The sequence below is a fragment of the Rhinichthys klamathensis genome, unplaced genomic scaffold, assembly GCF_029890125.1.
Source record: "Rhinichthys klamathensis goyatoka isolate OS25496 unplaced genomic scaffold, OSU_Roscu_1.1 h1tg000068l_1, whole genome shotgun sequence".
Taxonomy (NCBI): Eukaryota; Metazoa; Chordata; class Actinopteri; order Cypriniformes; family Leuciscidae; genus Rhinichthys; species Rhinichthys klamathensis.
In genome coordinates, this window is record NW_026606611.1 from 1,080,050 (window position 1) to 1,100,000 (window position 19,951).

Sequence of the window (19,951 nt, forward strand, 5' to 3'; positions counted from 1 at the left end):
GAAGAAACATTGTGCCATGAATGAACTATTCAGTGTCCACAGATCAGCAACATTCACCATGGGTTTACTGTAACACTACTAACTGTAACCATGGAAGTTTGGCAGGAATAGTAGCCTATAATGCTTTCAAGTAACATCACGTCGGTTTTATTTTGACATTATGAATACAATTGCTGCTCTCAAATGTTAATCTGAACTAAAATAAACCTATGTTTATAACTACTACAATATTACATTTCATTTTGTCCAAGGAGCTGTTTTGTTTTATAAGAAAAGTCAAGTAGGCCTAGCCTATAGCTCCATCATTGCTCAAAGTAAAAAAAATATCATACTTTATGACGTTAGTTTTATTAAAAATATAATTAAAATAATTAAATCAAGGAAATTTCTCTGGCATTTCTTTCTTTTTGCTGTATCGGAAACGTACCGAACCGAACAGTGAATTTTATGAACCGTTACACCCCTAATATATATATATATATATATATATTTTTTTTTTTTTTTTTTTGTTGTTGTTGTTGTTGTTGTTGTTGTTGTTGTTGGAAGAAAACCCCCACTGGAAAGATTAATCACAATGAGAATCAGTGTAATATATCAATCATTAAATAGAGAGTGTAGTAATCTCAAGTGTGACTCCACTAGAGCTTCAGATAAGATCTCTAAATTGCACCGCTCACTAGAATCAGTGTTCAGAAGACTCTCCATAGACTACTGAAATGCGTCATGGGAAAAAAAAAAAGTTTTTGTGTCAAACTGTCAAATATAGCTAACTGGGTTCTGTGTAGTTAACGTTCGATGATGTCACACACAAAAGCATGGAATTAGTAACAAACACACTAACCTGCTGTCAGAGTGACACAAACGCATATTTGACCGTTCTCTAAATACTAATTTACGTCTGCTGACGCCCACAAAATGACAGACATTTATACTTCAAAAAATGTTTTCAAACATAAATATATATATAATATATGGTCAACTTAAGATGAAAATGAGCCGTGCAAGACTTTTTTTTTATTTTACCGTGAACAAATGTGCCTATTCATAGAAATGCCAAAATATGTGATACGATTTAATCAGATTCATGTTTTTTTTTTTGTAAATATTGTATTTTTAAATGATTAATAATAGTATTAATATATGTAATTAAACTAAATTAAGTGCTTATTTTTAGTAAATATGACTAATTTCGCAGAAGTTAGACAACAGTCATTTTTGTCTTTAAGTCCCAAAAAGTGACTATGAGACATTAAAAACATGTTAAATTATTCTAGTAATTTTTTGTATGACTTGCATTTTAATGTACTGTACCATTAACGTAATAGATCTAGATCTTTGGTAAATTCACACCATGCAAGGTTTCATAAGTTAACATTAGTTAATGCTTTAGCAAACATAAAATAACAGTGAACGATACTTTTACAGCACTTATTAATCTTGATTATTACTCTTCGACAAATACTACTACATTGTTAATATTTCAAGTTGTATAAATTAACATTAAATTAAAAAATAAGTAATATGAACAAATCTGAATTAACAGCAAACATATGTATATTTATAAATTAACATTAAAGATTGTTTTACATACTATACTTTTCAACTATACACTGTAAATTGTTCCCATTTTCAGTCTAACCTGGTGATTTGGCAATTCAAATGAAGCTGTTTTTGTTATGCCAATGAAGCACATTGAAATAGAGAGGGAGGAGACAAGGAAGGAGAGCTGGAGTGAGGAAGTCTGAGAGAGGGAGGGAGAAAGAATGCTATGATGTCACACGAGTGCACTCAAATACAAAAGCAGGCGAGAGAAAGAAACACGCTCTCACACACACACACACACACACACATGCTGCTGCCTGTTTCACTCACACAACTCCACTGCACACTCCTCCAGCTCAGAATGTGAGTACTACTAGTTCACTTTTCTCTCTTTCTCAGCAGACTTCATAAGCACTCAGCTGTTTCTTTGTCCTCATCTTTACAGCTTTTTCATTCTCTCTTTCTCTCGATCTCTCTGTCTTATCTCTCTCTTTCTCATGTGCTGAGGAACAGGTCAGACAGTTACAGAGCTAGCGGCTGCTTTCTCTCTTGCTTTGTTTCTTTTAGTTGCTCTTTTGCCAACTTCCAGAGTCGTTTGAGTCGTGAGTCTTTGAGTAAACGTCTCAGTCTCTGGCTGTGTCTATTGTCTATCCTTAACATACCCAAATTCAAAGTCTTCTCTGATGCATCATCACAGTTTTAACATGTTATTTCAGCTGCATTCTAACCTTTCATGCTCAGATTGTTGGTTTTGCTTGAGTAAACTCAAAGTTGCTGTGCTTGCTCCATATCACTCTAATTAAAAAGCACAGATGTTTATTAATTGATTGCTTCTTTGTTAGTTTTGAATGGCTTTGTTAGTTGTTTGGTGTGGAAACATGTCTGACCTGGTGCATGATTGGTTTTGAATACAGAGAGGCTCTTTGTTTGAGAAATGGTAGAAAAGTAGGATTAATTTCTGGCAGAGAGAAATAAAGAGAGAGAGAGAGAGAGTTTTAAGGGCTGAAATGTTGTATAATCTGTGTAAACAGCAACAGAGATGGAGCTACTGAATGAGAAACAACTAAATTAATTGAATGAGGGAGAGCAATATAGATGTGCATTTAGCTAAAGTCAACAGAGAAAGGAAATACACACAGATATCTGGCATAAAACGATCACAACCCCTAAAACATCAACTTACAGCTGCTTAGAGGAACATTTGCCCAAACAATCTCCTTTAACCCCCACAGGGAAGAACATCACAATGAGAATCAATATGTGAATCACTTCTCATAGACAGCAGTGAGATTAATCGAGAGTGTTTTACTCTCAAGTATGACCACTAGATCTTCGGTTAAGATCTCAACAGTGTCTCAAACTGCGCCGCTCACTAGAAATCAGTGTTCAGAAGACACTCCTTCAATTCAACTAATGAAAAATGGGTTCACAATTCAATTATGATGCCACAAACAGATCAGTCACTGACTTCTGCTTGATTTACAAACTGACAAACATGTCAAAATGACTAAGTCAAACTTTTTTTTTTTTACACATAAATATGATTAACTTTAAATTAATTTTTAAATCATCAATACCCATTGTTCTCAGGGTTACTTCATTTGATCTTCATTTGATTTATTTTATAGGGGTTTACTTAGTTTTATGATTTCCCTGTCACATGACAAAACTTGTTGGTCTTGCCACACACACATTGATTTGGTGTATAAATGCTTTGGTGTATAAATTGCTTTTATTCAAGAATTAAACATATTCATCGTTGCAGAGGCATATTCAAGTCGTTTTGTATGAATTGAGGTTTAAAAGAAACTGCTGGGACACAACGAGAATCTAGATACACTCAAATGAATTCATTACCTTTACTTAATGTAATTCAATAATTTTTTCCCCCACAATTTAATTTAGTGTAGTTGGGTCAACACAATTTAGTTGGTTTACATTGATTGGCTGGTTTAATATAGGCTACTCTAGCATGTTTAACTTAACTAAAAGTTTTTTATGTTGGTTCAACTTGATGTGTATATTAATTTACTGCGATTTATTTTTCTTATGTTCAAACAATCAGTTTTATTCATTGTTATATGATATCAATGCAGCTATATAATGAACAACAAATAAGAAAAGACTGGTGTCAGTGTTGACATAAGCACACAGGTGCCACTCATCTGCATAATGGTAACCAAAATTCAAAAACATTACAGAAACTCCTCTAAACATCTAACATAACTAAACAGTAAACACTAACATAACATATTTCCCTTAACTGAAAAATACATAAAATAACACTTTAATCCCTAAATTTACTCTCCTAATTCAGTCCCTTACAAAGCATGCTGGGAACTACAGATCTACTGCCTAGTTAGTTCATCTAGTTTTAACACAAATGAATTACATAAACTTCAGTTTGAAATATATTAGGTTGATTGAACGAATAAATTAAGTTGTGACAAAATGTAAAAAACAACTTTAGCTCATTTTAATTAATCAAACTGAGCAAGAGACAAAAAATATTTTTTGGAGTATAGAAGATTCAAGAAAATCCACATTGCTGCTTAATAACTGAGATATTCAGAGATCTCATTTGGGAATTTTCTTTCCTGTGGATCAATATGAATTTATTATCATGATCTTCCAAGAAAAAAAACTCCTCTCAAAACAAAACAGCAGCATCTGAGAGCTTCAGCCTGACTAAAGAGGAATAAAACGGCTCTCTGCTCGCTTCAGAAAAAGGGAATTAGAGTGGGAAGCTTAATTGTTTTACTAATGAAATCAGGATGAATTGATGCAGAGATATAAAGAGTCGCCCATAAAGAGGGGCTGATCAAAAATGGCAACAGATGCTGTAATGGATCTTTCTTTCTTTACCTCCTCCCATTTCTCTCCCTCTCTTTCAGACTGGAATCACATGGCCAGAGTGTGGGACAAGAACGAACTCGGCAGCAGGATCTAAAATGCCAATCTCTGAAAGATAGAGGGAGCTTTTGTTAGAGGAAAGGGCGATAAGAATTCCCAAAAAGAAGCTGGACTCTTCAGAAAGCGATTTTGTATACCAGCACACTTATTCAAAAGCCTACAACACACATACAGAACCAACATGCTGCAGCAAATCCTCACTGACATGTACATAGACCCTGATGTACTAGAGGCCCTGAATGAGGAACAGAAGAAGATCTTGTTCTTCAAAATGAGAGAGGAACAAGTCAGGCGCTGGAAGGAGCAGGAAGAGGTGGATGGCAAGGAGGGGGTAAAAAAAGAAAAGCTCCGGCAAAAGAAAGGTATGAACTTACACCCTTTCTAAAAATACTGCCACATCTGTCATTCTGTGAGGAGACAAAAACTATTTACAGAACAGCTAAATATGCTTTTGTGCGTCTCTGTTTGTTGTTAATAACACATTCTTTTGTGTGTGGAATCATAATTGGACCTCACGGACCCAGATGGATATATATTGGGCGTATGAGGCGATAATCTTTCTTTTGTTCCGATGACGTGTTTTGTTTCGGCCTTACTCCAAGTTCTTGGTTAGCTTCTTATTTGTTGAATCCAGACAATTAGTTGATGAGACATTGATTGAAATGTATCTATAATGTACACAAAACGTACTTCACTTTAAAAAACAAAAAAAGGCTTTCTACGCAACAAAACTTAATGATGTGGGCAAAAATCACGTCTGACCCACTCCACGTCTCCCAACTTATTGCCGTTCAATACATTCACTTTCATATTCAACATTAAATTAAACAAAAGTCATAATATTAAAACATAAATACGAAACTAAATAAGTTTTCTTTAATGGCTAAAACACGTTTCAATAGTTAAATTGAACCCTTAAGGGAAGCTAGTGAATACGGCTACATTCACACAGCAGTTCAGCTCTGTTGGAGAGAGAAATACACTAGTGTTCACACACACTTCAGGTATTAAACATGTCTGATCTGGTGCATGATTGCTTTTGAATATAGAGGCTCTTTGTTTGAGAAATGGTAGAGAAGTAGGATTAATTTCTCGCAGAGAGAAATAAAGAAAAGAGAGAGTCTTAAGGACTGAAATGCTGTAGCAACAGAGATCGAGCTATTAAATGAGAAACAACTAAAAGTGAATGATGGAGAGAAATATAGATGTGCATTTAGCTATCTGGCATAAAACAGACTGCTATTCAACAGCAGTCTGGATCACAAACCCTACAAAAAATACATTAAAACTTACAGCTGCTCAGAGGAACATTTTAACCTAAATATCTTCTTTAATAGGGAAGAAAATCACAACGAGAATCGCTGTAATATAAGAATAGTTTCTCCAAGACAGTAGTGAGATGAATAGAGAGAGTAATCTCACGTGTGACTCCTCTAGAGTTTCAGATAAGATCTCAGTGTCTCAAACTGCTCAAAACTGAAATGCGTCATCGGAACAAAAAGAAAAATTTCCGTATCAAATGCTCATTTAGGAACGGATTCAGAGATCAGATGTCACTGACTTCTGCTGGTTTTACAAAATTACAAACATGACAAAATGACTCAGTCAAACCTGTTTTCACACATAAAGTAATGGATTTTGAAAAAAAGAGAAAAAAAAGAGAAAAAAAGACAGGTGACAGAGGGTTTGTTCTTAATTACGCATTATTTTGTGTATGACATCATAATTTGACCTCACAGACCTGGTATTGAGTGTATGAGGCAACAATATTTCTTTTTGTTCTGATGACGAGTTTCAAAAATAGTTGAATTGAACCCTATGGAGAAACTTTTGAAGAGTGATTCTAGTGATTCAAACAGCAGTTCAGCTCAGGTATTAAAGAGACAATCGCTTTACGTAACCAACATTTTTAAAAGCAAATTAATTTTAATATTTCTATTATATATTTTTTTATAATAATGAATAACTAACAACAATAATAACTAATATTAATCATTAATGGGCTTCCTAATCTCCCACTTCCAATTATATCTTCATTTGATTTTCCCATTTTATTACTAAGGTTTCTAGGTTGATTTTTCAATATTTTGTATAATAGTCCACATACAGTTATTACCTTTATATTTTTTAGGTTATATTGAGAGCCTGATTTAGTGAGATCACCCCTTGCTGTGTGAACCTAGCCAATCAGAAAACGAATCACTTTTATTAAATCTCTACTTACCCTTATACGCAAGTACAGCAAACACGCCCTCACTGACTTAACAGGAAAATCAACAGCAAAATGATGTAAAGTAATTTCGAGGTGATTGCATATATTTAAGGCCAAAGGAAATGAAGTGACCTAAAAGAGTCACATAACATGACGCAGAGACATCCTGCAGCTGCACGGGCGAAACCGGAGACATATTCCAGCTTTTCAACACTGGCCTTGCACCTCAACACAACACTCACTAACTGTTTATCTCCACAGCATCAGCATTCAAGTATACCGTAGTTGAGCCTTTTTTAGGATCTAACCCCTGTAATATGCCTTAGGGGAATGGTCGACGTAAATTCCTCTGAACATTTGAGGGCTTTCTAATGCTTTAAACCCTAAGGATGTGTTTTACAAGAGATTTGGGAATGGAATGTTTTCGGGAAACAGGAGGCATGCAAAAACAGAACAACCTGGAATAGAGAAGAGAGAAAAAATAGAGGCCAATAATATGGTTTGCAAATGACAGTATGTGGAAAAACTCTTGACAACAAACATTTGCGTAACTCTGCATGAATGTGTGCTTGTAACATCTGTGAGAACTTGAAGCCAAGTTCTCAGGCTGGGAAGAAAACATCCACGTTCATGTGTTGACGACGATGGAATCCAACCCAACAGGAATTGACTGTTAAAAGAACATTTGCTTGGGGACGTTAATGTCCTCGTAAGCGTTCCTATCAATAGCTCTGGTTTTCTCCTCCGGCTTCAGTTTCTCATCTCGTCACGTCACATGGGCTACATGTGACACAAGGCCTTGTTTAGCCTCTGCACAAAAGCGAGCCACACTCTCATTAATTTACTCCAGTGTGACATGAACACAGTCTAATCTCTTTCTGTGCTCTTTAGATTTTCTCTCCGCGGACGCACATGGCAGGGTTCACAGTTCATGTCAATGGCAGCATTGTGAAACGCAGCTGTGTCTCTCTTTCTCTCGCTCAACACTGTGTGGCTGGTTTCAGTCGTCTCAGCTGATACTGTGTGTCAGCTCTGCGGCGGGGTAGTCGAGATAAATAATGTTGTTGAAGTTTCTGTTGGCAGTTCTTTCTGTACACAAACACACAAAACTACGAGCTAATGCTGGAACTTTGTACCCGAGTCTCTTTCGCTGCCCACTGACAAATCACCAATGAGATCTCTTTAATACGAAAAGTGTTTCTCTTAGACAGCACTGAGATTAAATGGAGAGCAAATGGAGATTTAGAGGTGTGGTCTAGACTTAAGCCTATGGAATTACTTCAGACATCTAATACATGTCAATGAATATTAGCAACAGGATGTGATGTCACACTCCAGGACATACACAATCTACTATAGCGACACTTTAAACTCTTAAAACCATTTCCTCCCCGTTTGATTTTCATCCATGAAGTCAATCTGTGAAATGCAGTGCAAGTTCAGAGTTCATTAAAGGGATACTCCACTTTTTTTGGAAATAGGCTCATTTTACAACTCCCCCAGAGTTAAACTGTTGAGTTTTACCGTTTTTGAATCCATTCAGCTGATCTCCGGTTCTGGCGGTACCACTTTTAGCATAGCTTAGCATACATCATTGAAGTGGACAAGACCATTAGCATTTCTAAAAAACAAATGACCAAAGAGTTTCGATATTTTTCCTATTTAAAACTTGACTCTTCTGTAGTTACATCGTGCACTAAGACCGACGGAAAATGTAAAGTTGCGATTTTCTAGGCTGATATGGCTAGGAACTATACTCTCATTCCTGCGTAATAATCAAGAAACTTTACTGCCGTACCATGAGTGCAGCAGCAGGCGTAATGATATGACGCAGCGCCTGAAAATAGGCCACCTTCCGTCAACACAACGGAACTATTTTCAGGCGTTGCGTCATATCATTACGCCTGCTGCTCTTTTTTTTAGAAATGCTAATGGTCTTGTCCACTTCAATGATGTATGCTAAGCTATGCTAAAAGTGGTACCGCCAGAACCGGAGATCGGCTGAATGGGTTCAAAAACGGTAAAACTCAACAGTTTAACTCTGGGGGAGTTGTAAAATGGGCCTATTTGCAAAAAAAAGTGGAGTATCCCTTTAAACATGAACTTTTGTATGAGCATATGCTTGCATTGGAAGTGAAAGGAACATACAATCTAATGTGACAGTCCCTTTAGTCTAATTTTCTTTCAGTAGTCTCACATTTGTTTCAGAAATGATCTCAACAACATCTCAAACTGTGCTCTCATTTGCCAAACTGGGCTCTTCATTGCTTCTCACCTTTTTGTCTCACTGTCCACACAACAACACTGGAAGACCTAACCTTTCCAGCAGTTAGTGATTTACTAATAAGGATTTAAACAAATATTTTTAACTTACAAAATATCTACCTGATAACATATTTTAGAGCTTGGCATAAATAAATTAATTTATGTTTATAAAATGACCAAGGAGATAGAGGATCTCATTATTTATATAACTTTTCCCGATCTTGAAATCACACTTTTATAATTAGGCTACCTTGTATGTAGGTTTTTCAAAACTCTGGAAATCCTGGTTCTTCAAAGAGGATTTAAAATAAAAATATCTTGATTATTTCATTATTTCATACCATCTTGAGGCCCCTTTAGGAGTTTGCTGAGGCCTCCTGTCAACAAGAATCTCATTTGTGACTATTTTAAGCAGTTTAAATGGACAATTTACACAAAAATTTAAATCTGTCATGTAATCATTTACTCACCGTCAAGTTGTTCCAACCCTATATGATTTCTCTTTCTGTGGAACACAAAAGAAGATCGTATGTAAAACACCGAGACATATTTGACATACAGGTTTGGAACGGCTTGAGGGTAAATGATGACAATTTTTTATTTTTGTACAAGCAACAAGAGACAAAAGAAAAGAAAGAGATCAGAAAGATCCAAGCTATAAACATCTCTTCTCCTCAAATGTTGGAGGGCGTATTGTCTTTATTTGTACGTTTTATAACATAAAAAAGCTCAACTATTGATGGGTTATGTTCCTTTAGGTGTAGCTCTAATCTCTCTGGCCGCATTAAGCCCTGGGCAAAAGTGAAGAAACACTCCTCAAGAAAACCTATTTATCATCATCCTGTTACATCACCTTTCAAAAACACCAGGTTTTGAGCGGCATGGTTCAACACAGCGACCTAGGCAACAAGCAACACAAACACACAAATAAACACACACAGACAGATCTAACCATTAGCATGCAAAAACACCTCCTAAAGATGTGTGCCAGTTTTATATGATAACTTGCATAGTTTCAGCTGCACATACTGAACATTTCTGAGATTTCTAAAATAAACCTTCTCTAAATTCATCCTTGTATGCATGTGAATTGTGAAGCCATCTGATCTGCCTCGTCTTAGACTGTCAACCGGGAGAACTGGTTCTTTATGTAACCCTTTCTGAAGAAGCTGAAGGGTGTTAGGTTTTCTCTTACGTGCATGCAAAATAAAGGAAAAAGAAAAACAGATCGTCCCCTCCTGGAACAAACTGTTCACGCTTGGAAATTCTTAACATTTTTCTTTCTAATTCCCACAGCGATATCTGTGGTATTACAATGTACTTTTAGATGTAGTTAGCTGAACTACGCTCCCATATGATCCGCACAAGGATCCTCTTTGTGTGCCTGCAGTATTACGTAAGCACCACATTTCAGTTGATCACACTTCACTTCATGCCTTCAAACATTTCGTGCAATCTGAGAAGGTTAAATCACACTGAAATAATGATGAGGGTGACTGGGAAAGAGTCACAGCTTTTGTGGGTTGGTGCAAGTGTCTGTAAGGCGATAATACAATCCTGACGAACACTGGCATTGGCATCTACACACTGAATGACATTAACACACTTCTAAACCGGAGTGGATGACCTACAGTATACACAGGATCAATTTCACTCAATGTCACAGCGCCCTCTGTCTGTGAAAAGGACACGCTACAGACTGTAATCATGGAAATCAAGGCATCAGGGTTTGGCTGGTTAGCGTCAATGCCTGTAGAAAGCCACCTGGTAGTGTTCCCCCCAAAAATACTGTGGCAAAATACGATTTTAAAAGACTGTCCAAATGGAGAAATATGCTTCACGCTGGTCCTTCCAAACCTTGGTCCTTTGGGTTAAGAAAAGAATAAAATTACAAACTATTAAACCTCAAAAATACCCATATGTGTGTTCAAAAAGCAATATAGGGACTAAATGTGAACTGTTGTTTCTGTTGTGCATCTTTTAGTCTTTGTAGCTTAATTGTGTTGCTCATTTATTTATTGCTTCTCAGATATTGATTTTCTTGACATGTATAATATCATTTTGTCCTCAGGCCCTTGTAAAAGTGTGAGCTGGCGGCTGGGCAGTGACGGCGACGTGCATGTGTGTATTATCGGAGAATCGGATGAGCTCAAATCTCCAAAACTCATCCTGTCTGAGCTGAGGGACAAGAAAGCAGCCAACCCTAACAATATCCACAGGTACAACGCCCTCTGCCGCAATAATATCAGCAGGCAGAAATATACTATTGAAGGGATTATGAATACCATAGACCAATCCGAGTCAAGTATTTCAAAGAGCTATAAACCTCAATAATATCAGCAGGAAGTAGCAGCCTACACACTAACTAACAAACGGCAGGTAAAAATATAGCCTAGTCTACAAAAAATTATAATATCACTGATAGAAAAAAATATATAGACCCAGGGTTCTTGACTACATTTTTAAGGATCCTAAAAAGGTTATATATGGAGAGAGATGTCTTAAATACTTTCATGTTCAACAAGTTATTTTAGGGCAATTCCATGCAAAGGTCATCTTTACCATGAAAAAATAACATTTTAACCAAAAGAACAAAACCCTTTTTAAGTTATCCATTTAGGTCTGTAATATACTGTATTAATGTGCTTTAACAAAAATTTTAAGAAAATTGCCTTGTTTATCCACCAGATATGAGGTGAGCAACAATGCTTAAATTACATTTTCAACCAGCCATATTTCATGCTTTCAAAAAAGGTATCAAAGACCCCCCTTTTTAAACTTTATTTTAACAGTAAGCATTTTGCAGAAAGATGGAGGCATGCCTGAGAAATAAAAATACTAATTTGGTCATAACAGCACTGCCTGTTGAATTTATAAGGGCTATAATAAAGAGGTCTTGACGCTTCAGTGCACTGTCACGTCCATAACGTTTTAAAGGTTTAGTTTATTTAATATGACAATTATAAATGCAAATAACTTGAAACTTTATTTACAAAGCTAAATTATGTTTATGCTTATTAGGATAGACAATTCATCTCACTACTTTGCTCTGAACAACCATAATAATGCGTTACGGACGTGACCGTTACGGACGCTTCATATTAAATTATGCATATGACTATTGTGATCTGTTTCAAGACAGAAATGATTTTGGCCACTTCATTTCAAGTTTTGTTTTGTAGAAAGACTTTATTTAAAGTGAATTTCGTTTTGTATAAATTGTAACTTAATTTTAAATCAAAGTTTCACCAACCAATTGCCTGGATTTAATAAATAAGCAAATATAGCATGGAGGTGCGATCACTTGCAACACGTAAACTTGAGCGCGTCTCATAACTGAACAGAATCATTTCAGACAGTCTTCTTAATGTGAAAATACAGCCATTATGCGTCAACAAAAGTGCCATGATGGTTTGATTGTTGATTTTCCAAACAGATTCTATGTATTGCAGACTCGTCACATCCATAACAGGGTTTTTGTCACATCTATAACGTTGGTTTTTCCTCATAATACACTTCATAAAAATATATATTTTAAACATTGATATTTTTATGTTCAGCTAAGACCCCTTCATCATGTGGATAGCAATATTTATACATTGGATTTAAAAGTTCACAGACTTTAAAGGAAATCGAACAGTATACCAAAAACTCTGTCATTTCCCGTCACATCCATAACGCATGCATATTTTCCTTTTTTGGGGGGGCTTAAATATATTTTAGAAAAACATATTTTGCCTGTCAATTCCCCAGATTGGGTGCTCTGAGAATATGCATTTCCAATTTAAATATTGTAAGAAGTTTTTGTTTTTCTGAGACATTTCACCTGTCATTATGAGTTCAAATGTCACATCCATAACGCTGGAATTACCCTTTACTGATAAAGCATGTTTCGAGCTGCTTGTTTAGTTCAAATAAAAGTGGATTAAAACAAACCTAACTAATAAAAACTAAATCCAAAACAATGATCCCATAATGGTAAAAGGTTCTATACAACTGACAGAAAAGGTTCTGTAAAGGTTCTATTATTGTAATTAATAACAATACAAATATTCAAAACAGAGAGCTAAATGTGTGTTTTTCTTACACAGACCAAAAGCAGAATCTGTGATGAGCTGCTTGACCAAACCAGACAGAGCACAACAAATCAGCACAGAACCAGGGATCCAGCTACTGCTCAAGGTGTGTGTGTGTGTGTGTGTGTGTTTGCATGACCTGTAAAACTAAATAATGTTTTTATAAAAATAAATAAAAAGTTGGGGTAGGCCTACTGTTAGGACAGTGGTTCTCAACTGAATAAAAAAAACATGTAAAAAAGGTTTTTTTATCCACAATTCTGACCTTTTTTCTTTTCTTTTTTTTTGCAATTGCGAGTTTATATCTCGCAATTCTGACTTTTTTTCTCAAAATTGTGAGATATGGGCCTAAACGTGCAATTGCGAGTTATAGTCCAATTCTGAGAAAAAAAGACTGACTTTTTTCTCAGAATTGCGAGTTTGTAGCCTATCTCACAATTCTGACTTAATAATTCACAATTGTGAGTTTATATCACGCAATTCTGAGAAAAAAAGTCTGAGAAAGAAACAAGAAACAAGGCCAAAGGAAGTTTGGCAGAAACAAGCTTCCAAGTTGCACTGAATAGTAAAACTGACCATTTAAAAAAGAAAATCTGAATTATTGTATTTAATGAGTGGTATTTTCTTTTACTCTGTGTATTTTTGAGATTTTTGAGGATCATGTCACAACCTGCCCATGCCATGTTGGCATCCGTCTAATTTGACTCCTTATAAATTTGCATGACCTGTAATCTCCATTACACGCTTCTAAGGGCCCTCCAAAAAACTCGTCTCACAATTTTGGGTCTCGAAGCACCAGATGAAAAGCACAGGGTTAGAATAGAGGGATATTATGAATATCATTAGCTTGAAACAATAGACATCAGTGGAAAGTCCCCAACTACGATAGAACACGTGTGATGTGAATGTGCATACCTTAAATTATATTAAGTTTATCTCTGTAAAGCTGGTTTGAAACAATCTACATTGTTAAAAGCGCTATATAAATGAGGATGACTTGACTTGACTTGACGTGCATGATCGGTGTGTGTTCAACTGAGTGAGCACTAATGTGATTTGACATATGAATGTGCATTTATGTGAGAAGATCCACATATACGTGTGTGTGTGTGTGTGTGTGTGTGTGTGTGTGTGTGTGTGTGTGTGTGTGTGTGTGTGTGTGTGTGTGTGTGTGTGTGTGTGTGTGTGTGATATTAATAATAAGAGCAGCAATAATAATAAGAGGATGGGTGTGTGTAGTTGTACTGGCCAAGCTCCCCTGAGCAGATGGTTTAGAGCCTGGGCAGAGAATTAAACGGTATCAGATGGCATCAGTGCCATAGTGCCAGAGGGAATACACACACACACACACACACACACACAACAACAACACTCCTTCTCCTCTGTTTGTGTCTCTGAATTTGTCAACTCCGGTTTTATAAGTGTTTACAAATGAGTTTCATTTCAATCTGCCCCAGAAAGCAGAGGAGCTCAGCGATTCTCCAACAGTCTCAGATGAGTCCAAGCAGGACAGCGGTTCTGATCAGTCAGCTGACGACAGCAGGGGCCAAACAGACGACTCAGACTCAGGCAGTGCGGAGGAGGACAAGGGCATTTACAGATCACACATGAGCAACAGCGAGACAACAGTAGCAGACAGACTGAGAGAGATTCAGCTGCACAGAGCAATAAAAGCGCAGCTGTCAATCAGCGACCAGACACGCCCACTGGACACACCCACACCAGACAAAGGTAAGAGCATAGAAGAAGAGTCCGAATTAATGCAAGGTATTATTTCAACAATCAACCACGAAAACACCGTAGAACAAGCCAAACTGAAAGCACAGCACAACATTATTAACATTTATCTGCATATAATATAATAACAATCGCAATGGATGGATAGGTTAGGATTTTGGTTTTCGATTCCCAGGAGGTCAAACTAAACTTATTTGAGTTATTTTATTATCTAGGCTTATTTATTTTCTATAAAGATTGTAACTTTTCGTTGTTTAATTCATTTTCTATGAGGTTTGTGACCAATATTTAAGAGATGTCTAAATACATGTTGAAACCCTCATTTGTGTAATTTTTCAACTTTCCATAAACTAATATACAATATTTTAAAATTAATAACACACACACACACACACAAACACACACACACACACACACACACACACACATATATATATATATATATATATATGTGCTTCAGTGATTTTTTTCTTTCTTTTTTTGAAATAAATTAATTATTTTATTTTCCAATGAAGTCTTAAATTGATATAATAAATAAATGCTGTTCTTTTTAACTTTTTATTCATCAATGAATCCTGAAAAAAGTATCACAGGTTCCAAAAAAGAATTAAGCGAGCAGCTGTTTCCAACATTGATAATAACTGAGCATCAAATTTGCATATTATAATGCTTTTTTAGGATCATCATGCCACAAAAGACTGGAGTAGCCTAATGATGCTGAAAATTCAGATTTACATCACAGAAATAAATGATATTTTAAAGTATATTAAAATAGAAAAGCATTATTTTAAATTGTAATAATATTTCAAAATATTACTGTTTTTTTCTGTATGTTAATTAAATAAATGCAGCCTTGATGAGCAGAAGAGACTTCTTTCAAAAACATTAAAAAGGAAAGTTTCCCAACTTAAACTACAAACATTATACAAATGTTTTTAAATATATCAGAAAATTAACAGATAACCTGGGAATTAACGATCTACATTTATATGTGGTTTATGGCCATTTTACATTTAAAAAGGGACTTTCATGTTGTTGTCGATGTAAACGAACAGAAAGCGCCATCTAGTGGACTTCTAGTATCATTAGCACAACCAACAGCGAGTCTGTAAACCAAGGCCTGCGTGCGCCACCTGCAGGACACACCAGTCACTGCAACACTTTCCTTTGTTTACCAGCTGCGGGTAATATTCAAAAACAGGCAACTTTGCGCTGGTCTTTGCGCACTAAAATGTTGCTTTGTTTACAGACCAACACAAAAACTACAACCAAACTTCTTTAGAAACAGAAAGCAAGCACGAGTTTACAGGATTCCAACATATTAACGTACCTGTAAGTAACGGTCACCTGACTTTCAGCTTGGGAGGTCAGATGTTGGTCAGGTGTTGTTTGTGTCGTCACCTTAAATAATATTGCACTTACTTAGTGATTTGTTTTGTTTTTTTGTTAAAGTGGATACATGATGCATTGAGTGTGGGTTTGTGTGTGTGTGTGTGTGACTCACTCAGTCTGTGCGTGCGCGCGCGCGCATATGTGTGCGCTGGAGCGGGAATTTGCGCTTATCCTACGTTTCCATGGCGACAGCAAACGCAGTCAGGGGGTCACGGCTGCAGGGAACGGCCAGAGAAACATCAACAGGAACCACGGCTCAACTCATGAGAGGGAAAGAAAGAGAGAGACGTGACAAAACTAGACTGCTCCCCCATTATAATCAGCACAGCTGTCTAGTTAGAACCAGAGCCGTTGGTAAGAACGATCTAGTTTTTGCACGTAGTACCGCTAGCGTCACGAATCTCACGATCTCGACGTCATATATTTTTCCAAGTGCCCAAAAGTCATTCATTTAAGTTCACCCAAAAATGAAAATTCTGTAATTACTCACCCTCATGTCGTCGCAAAGATGAATTTGTTCATCTTCAAGATCTTTTTTGATGAAATCTGAGATTTCTGTCCCTCCATTGACAGCTACGCAACTACCACTTTGACGCTTCAAAAAAAAGTTAAGACATTGTAAAACGAATCCATAATGAGCGCTTTAGTCCAAACTTTCTGAGGAGACTCGATTGCTTTATATGATGAAAAGATTTAATTTAAATTTTAAAGATTTCACTTAAATATTTTATTTAAAAGCTTATTTCCATTTTATTTCTATCCCTTTAAGATTTAGGTTTACAGCGACCGGAAGTTGTTTATTTGCAACCTGTGACAGCTTTTGTCAATGCGTGTGAAACGTGAAAATGCTGCTTGAAGCGATTAAATAAAAGCATCAAATACCTGAACATATTCAAATATGCATATTTATATTAAATATTTAAATATGTAGAAATAGTATAACTATTATATATATAAATGGGTCAATGGCATGACTTGCATATTTTGTGTCAAGTGCATTATTTCCTTTTAAAATAATTTGATAAATTCATGACATACTGTATATCCCATTATTCTATAAAACGTATTGAGTTTGAATTCATTTTTAGTACATTTAAATTGGTTTTCTTATCTTAAACCCCCAAAATGTCAGGTGGTGCAACTGTCCGAACAAATGAACAGACTAAGAAAACTATTTAAAATGGTGTCTTAATTTAAAAAAAAAAAAAAACTAAATGGCATAATTTTAGGTTTGAAACCTTTCATACAAATTTATTTTATAAATATCAGTAGTTTTAAAGCTGTTGAGATAATTGAACAACTTTTGTCCAGCAATATGTACATTCTCAAATGTTAGCGTGGCAAATGCAAACATTTCACTTGACTGACATTTTAAAGACAAATTTACTTTTTTATTCAAACTTTTAAAGTGCTTAAACGTGAGTGTGAATGTCTCTAAAATGTCTTGATTGGAATAGGTTATTTGGATTTATTTTAGATTATCTGGAACAGTGTATTTATCGCTGATGATGACTTTGCCACATTGCACCTGGTTAGATGTTTTCAGTCATTATGGGAACGGTCTTGTGTTGCCGCGTCGTTGCTTGCAACTTAGAAATAAAGGTTGCGTCACGTGAATACAAGGAAAAAAACTGCATGTAGAGGGCATAGTAAAGACCCCCAAGTCAGTGCAGAAGAAGAAAAAAAGTTCTGGCAGAGAGTTGGTCTCACAGGAAAAGCGTGAAGGGGGTGGAACTCCAGGCTTAGACCCCTCAGGGAAAGTCTAAAAATACAGCTCTCCCCTGGCCTCTCCTGAGTCTCGCTCTCCACAGCATCTGTCTCTGAAGTCAACCACGGTCCCCACGAGCATCCTCCTCCATCTCTCTGTCTCTACCTCCTTCTACCTCAATCACCCCTTCACCTATTCCCTGACCACCTGTCTCACCCCGTTTAACACATTCAAATTGAGTCATCACTCCCGTAGCCTTTATACCCTCTACCTCACGCTCATGTTATTTGTACTCTCTTCGTCCTTTACTACTTTATTTCCTTAGTCGTGACCTCTCGCGAGGTCCTTGTGGCTCTGAACCAGATCATAGCCGCGCTCCTGCACGGAGCGATTAATCACATCTAACATTAAAGTTTGTTTATATAATATATATGTGTGTATATAATTTTACAAAAATAAAAAAGTTATCTTTAACAATCTTAATTATATATTTACTGTATATACACTACCGTTCAAAAGTTTGGGGTCGGTACGATTTTAAATACTTTTAAAAGAATTCTCTTCTGCTAACCATGGCTGCGCTTATTTGATTAAAAATACAACAAAAATCAGTTATAGTATTAAATATTATTCCAGTGTAAATCAGCTGTTTTCTGTGTGAATATATAGTAAAGTGTAATTTATTCCTGTGATCAAAGCTGAATTTTCAGCATCACCAGTGTCAGTGTCTTCAGTGTCAAATGATCCTTCACAAATCAGTATAATATGAGGATTTGATGCTCAAGAAACATTTATTATTATTATCAATGTTGAAACAGTTGTTGGTCTGTCAGTTGTACAAAAGAACAGCATTTGTTTGACATAGAATCTTTTGTAACATTATAAATGTCTTTACTGTCACTTTCGATCAAATTAAGTATTGATTTCTTTCCTCCAAAACATAAAAATAAAATTCTCACTGACCCCAAACTTTTGAACGGTAGTGTATAATATAGGTCACACTTTAGTTTAGGGTTCAACTCCCACTATTAACTACGACTTTTGCCTCAATAAACTCCTAATTACCGCTTATTAATAGTTAGTTGGGTAGTTGTTAAGTTTAAGTATTGGGTACACTGTTAACAATTTATTGTAATTTTACAGGAAATTCCTGGCAACTAATTGCAGTAAATTTACAGCAAGTAATATACAGGATTTTTACTGTTTACTGTTACAATAAAGTACTGTATTTATACAGCAGTGCTACTGTGATTATAGTAGCATTATTACAGTAAAATGCTGTAATTTATTACAATTTACTGTACATTTACTAAGTTCCGTATTAGCCAATTAAAAACACAACGATGGTAAAAATTGACCATTGTACAATTTTTGCCACCATTATGGTGAACAGTGTTGCCTTTAGTTGGGCAATTTGACTCTAGACTTCTTATGTGAATTTATGGTCATCATACATCATTTGTTGCAAAGAAAGTCAGAAACAAAAGTGGTCTAGTGATAGGCGTATAGTTTACAACATAATAAAATACAAAAAACAACCGAAAGTGGTCATTTGTCATTAATACATTTTTTTATACAGATCAGACATCAAGCTGATATTTTTTCTAAAATTGGGAATGTAATATTTGGGCAGACACACAGACATCAAGAATCTACATATGAATCTCAACAACGGTGACATGCTTTATGCCGCAATGCATTCTGGGAGGCTACATAGTTTAAAACTCCCAGCATGCATTGTAGCCTGAAGCATGTCACCATTGTTGAGATTCATATGGTGATTCTTGATGTCTGTTTGTTTCTAAAAAAAAATTATAATGATTTTTTTTTTTTTAATCAAAAAATGTATACAAAAATACCCTGTGTCAAGTAAGGTCAAAGTTATTTATTAATAACAAATTACAACTTTTGGTCAGGGTTCAGGATAAGATTAGTGATTCATTCTCCTTTTTTGATAATGAAAACTATAACACCTGAACACCTTTGGTTTTGTTTTCCTATGTAACAAATTATGTGCTTTGGTAAACACTGTTACAAAGACCAAAATTTAACTTAAAATGCTAAGAGTCAAACTGCCCAACTAAAGTAAACACTGATCACCATAAT

The 19,951-nt window shown here is 35.7% G+C and overlaps 1 protein-coding gene across 2 annotated transcripts in view; it reads left to right on the forward strand.

Annotated features, from left to right (window-relative positions):
- Positions 1 to 1,754: 1,754 nt before the first annotated feature.
- The window catches only part of zgc:92242 (uncharacterized protein LOC436899 homolog), a 19,648-nt gene continuing 1,451 nt past the window's right edge, over positions 1,755 to 19,951 (forward strand). Inside the window, exons 1-5 of one of the 2 annotated variants that reach the window (XM_056250195.1) lie at positions 1,755 to 1,905; positions 4,437 to 4,817; positions 11,004 to 11,151; positions 13,024 to 13,114; positions 14,466 to 14,758. In XM_056250195.1, coding sequence (XP_056106170.1) covers positions 4,637 to 4,817; positions 11,004 to 11,151; positions 13,024 to 13,114; positions 14,466 to 14,758 — 713 coding nt within the window. In that variant the 5' untranslated portion in view covers positions 1,755 to 1,905; positions 4,437 to 4,636. The remainder of the gene's footprint in view (positions 1,906 to 4,436; positions 4,818 to 11,003; positions 11,152 to 13,023; positions 13,115 to 14,465; positions 14,759 to 19,951) is intronic. The other variant, XM_056250194.1, reaches the window with a different exon arrangement.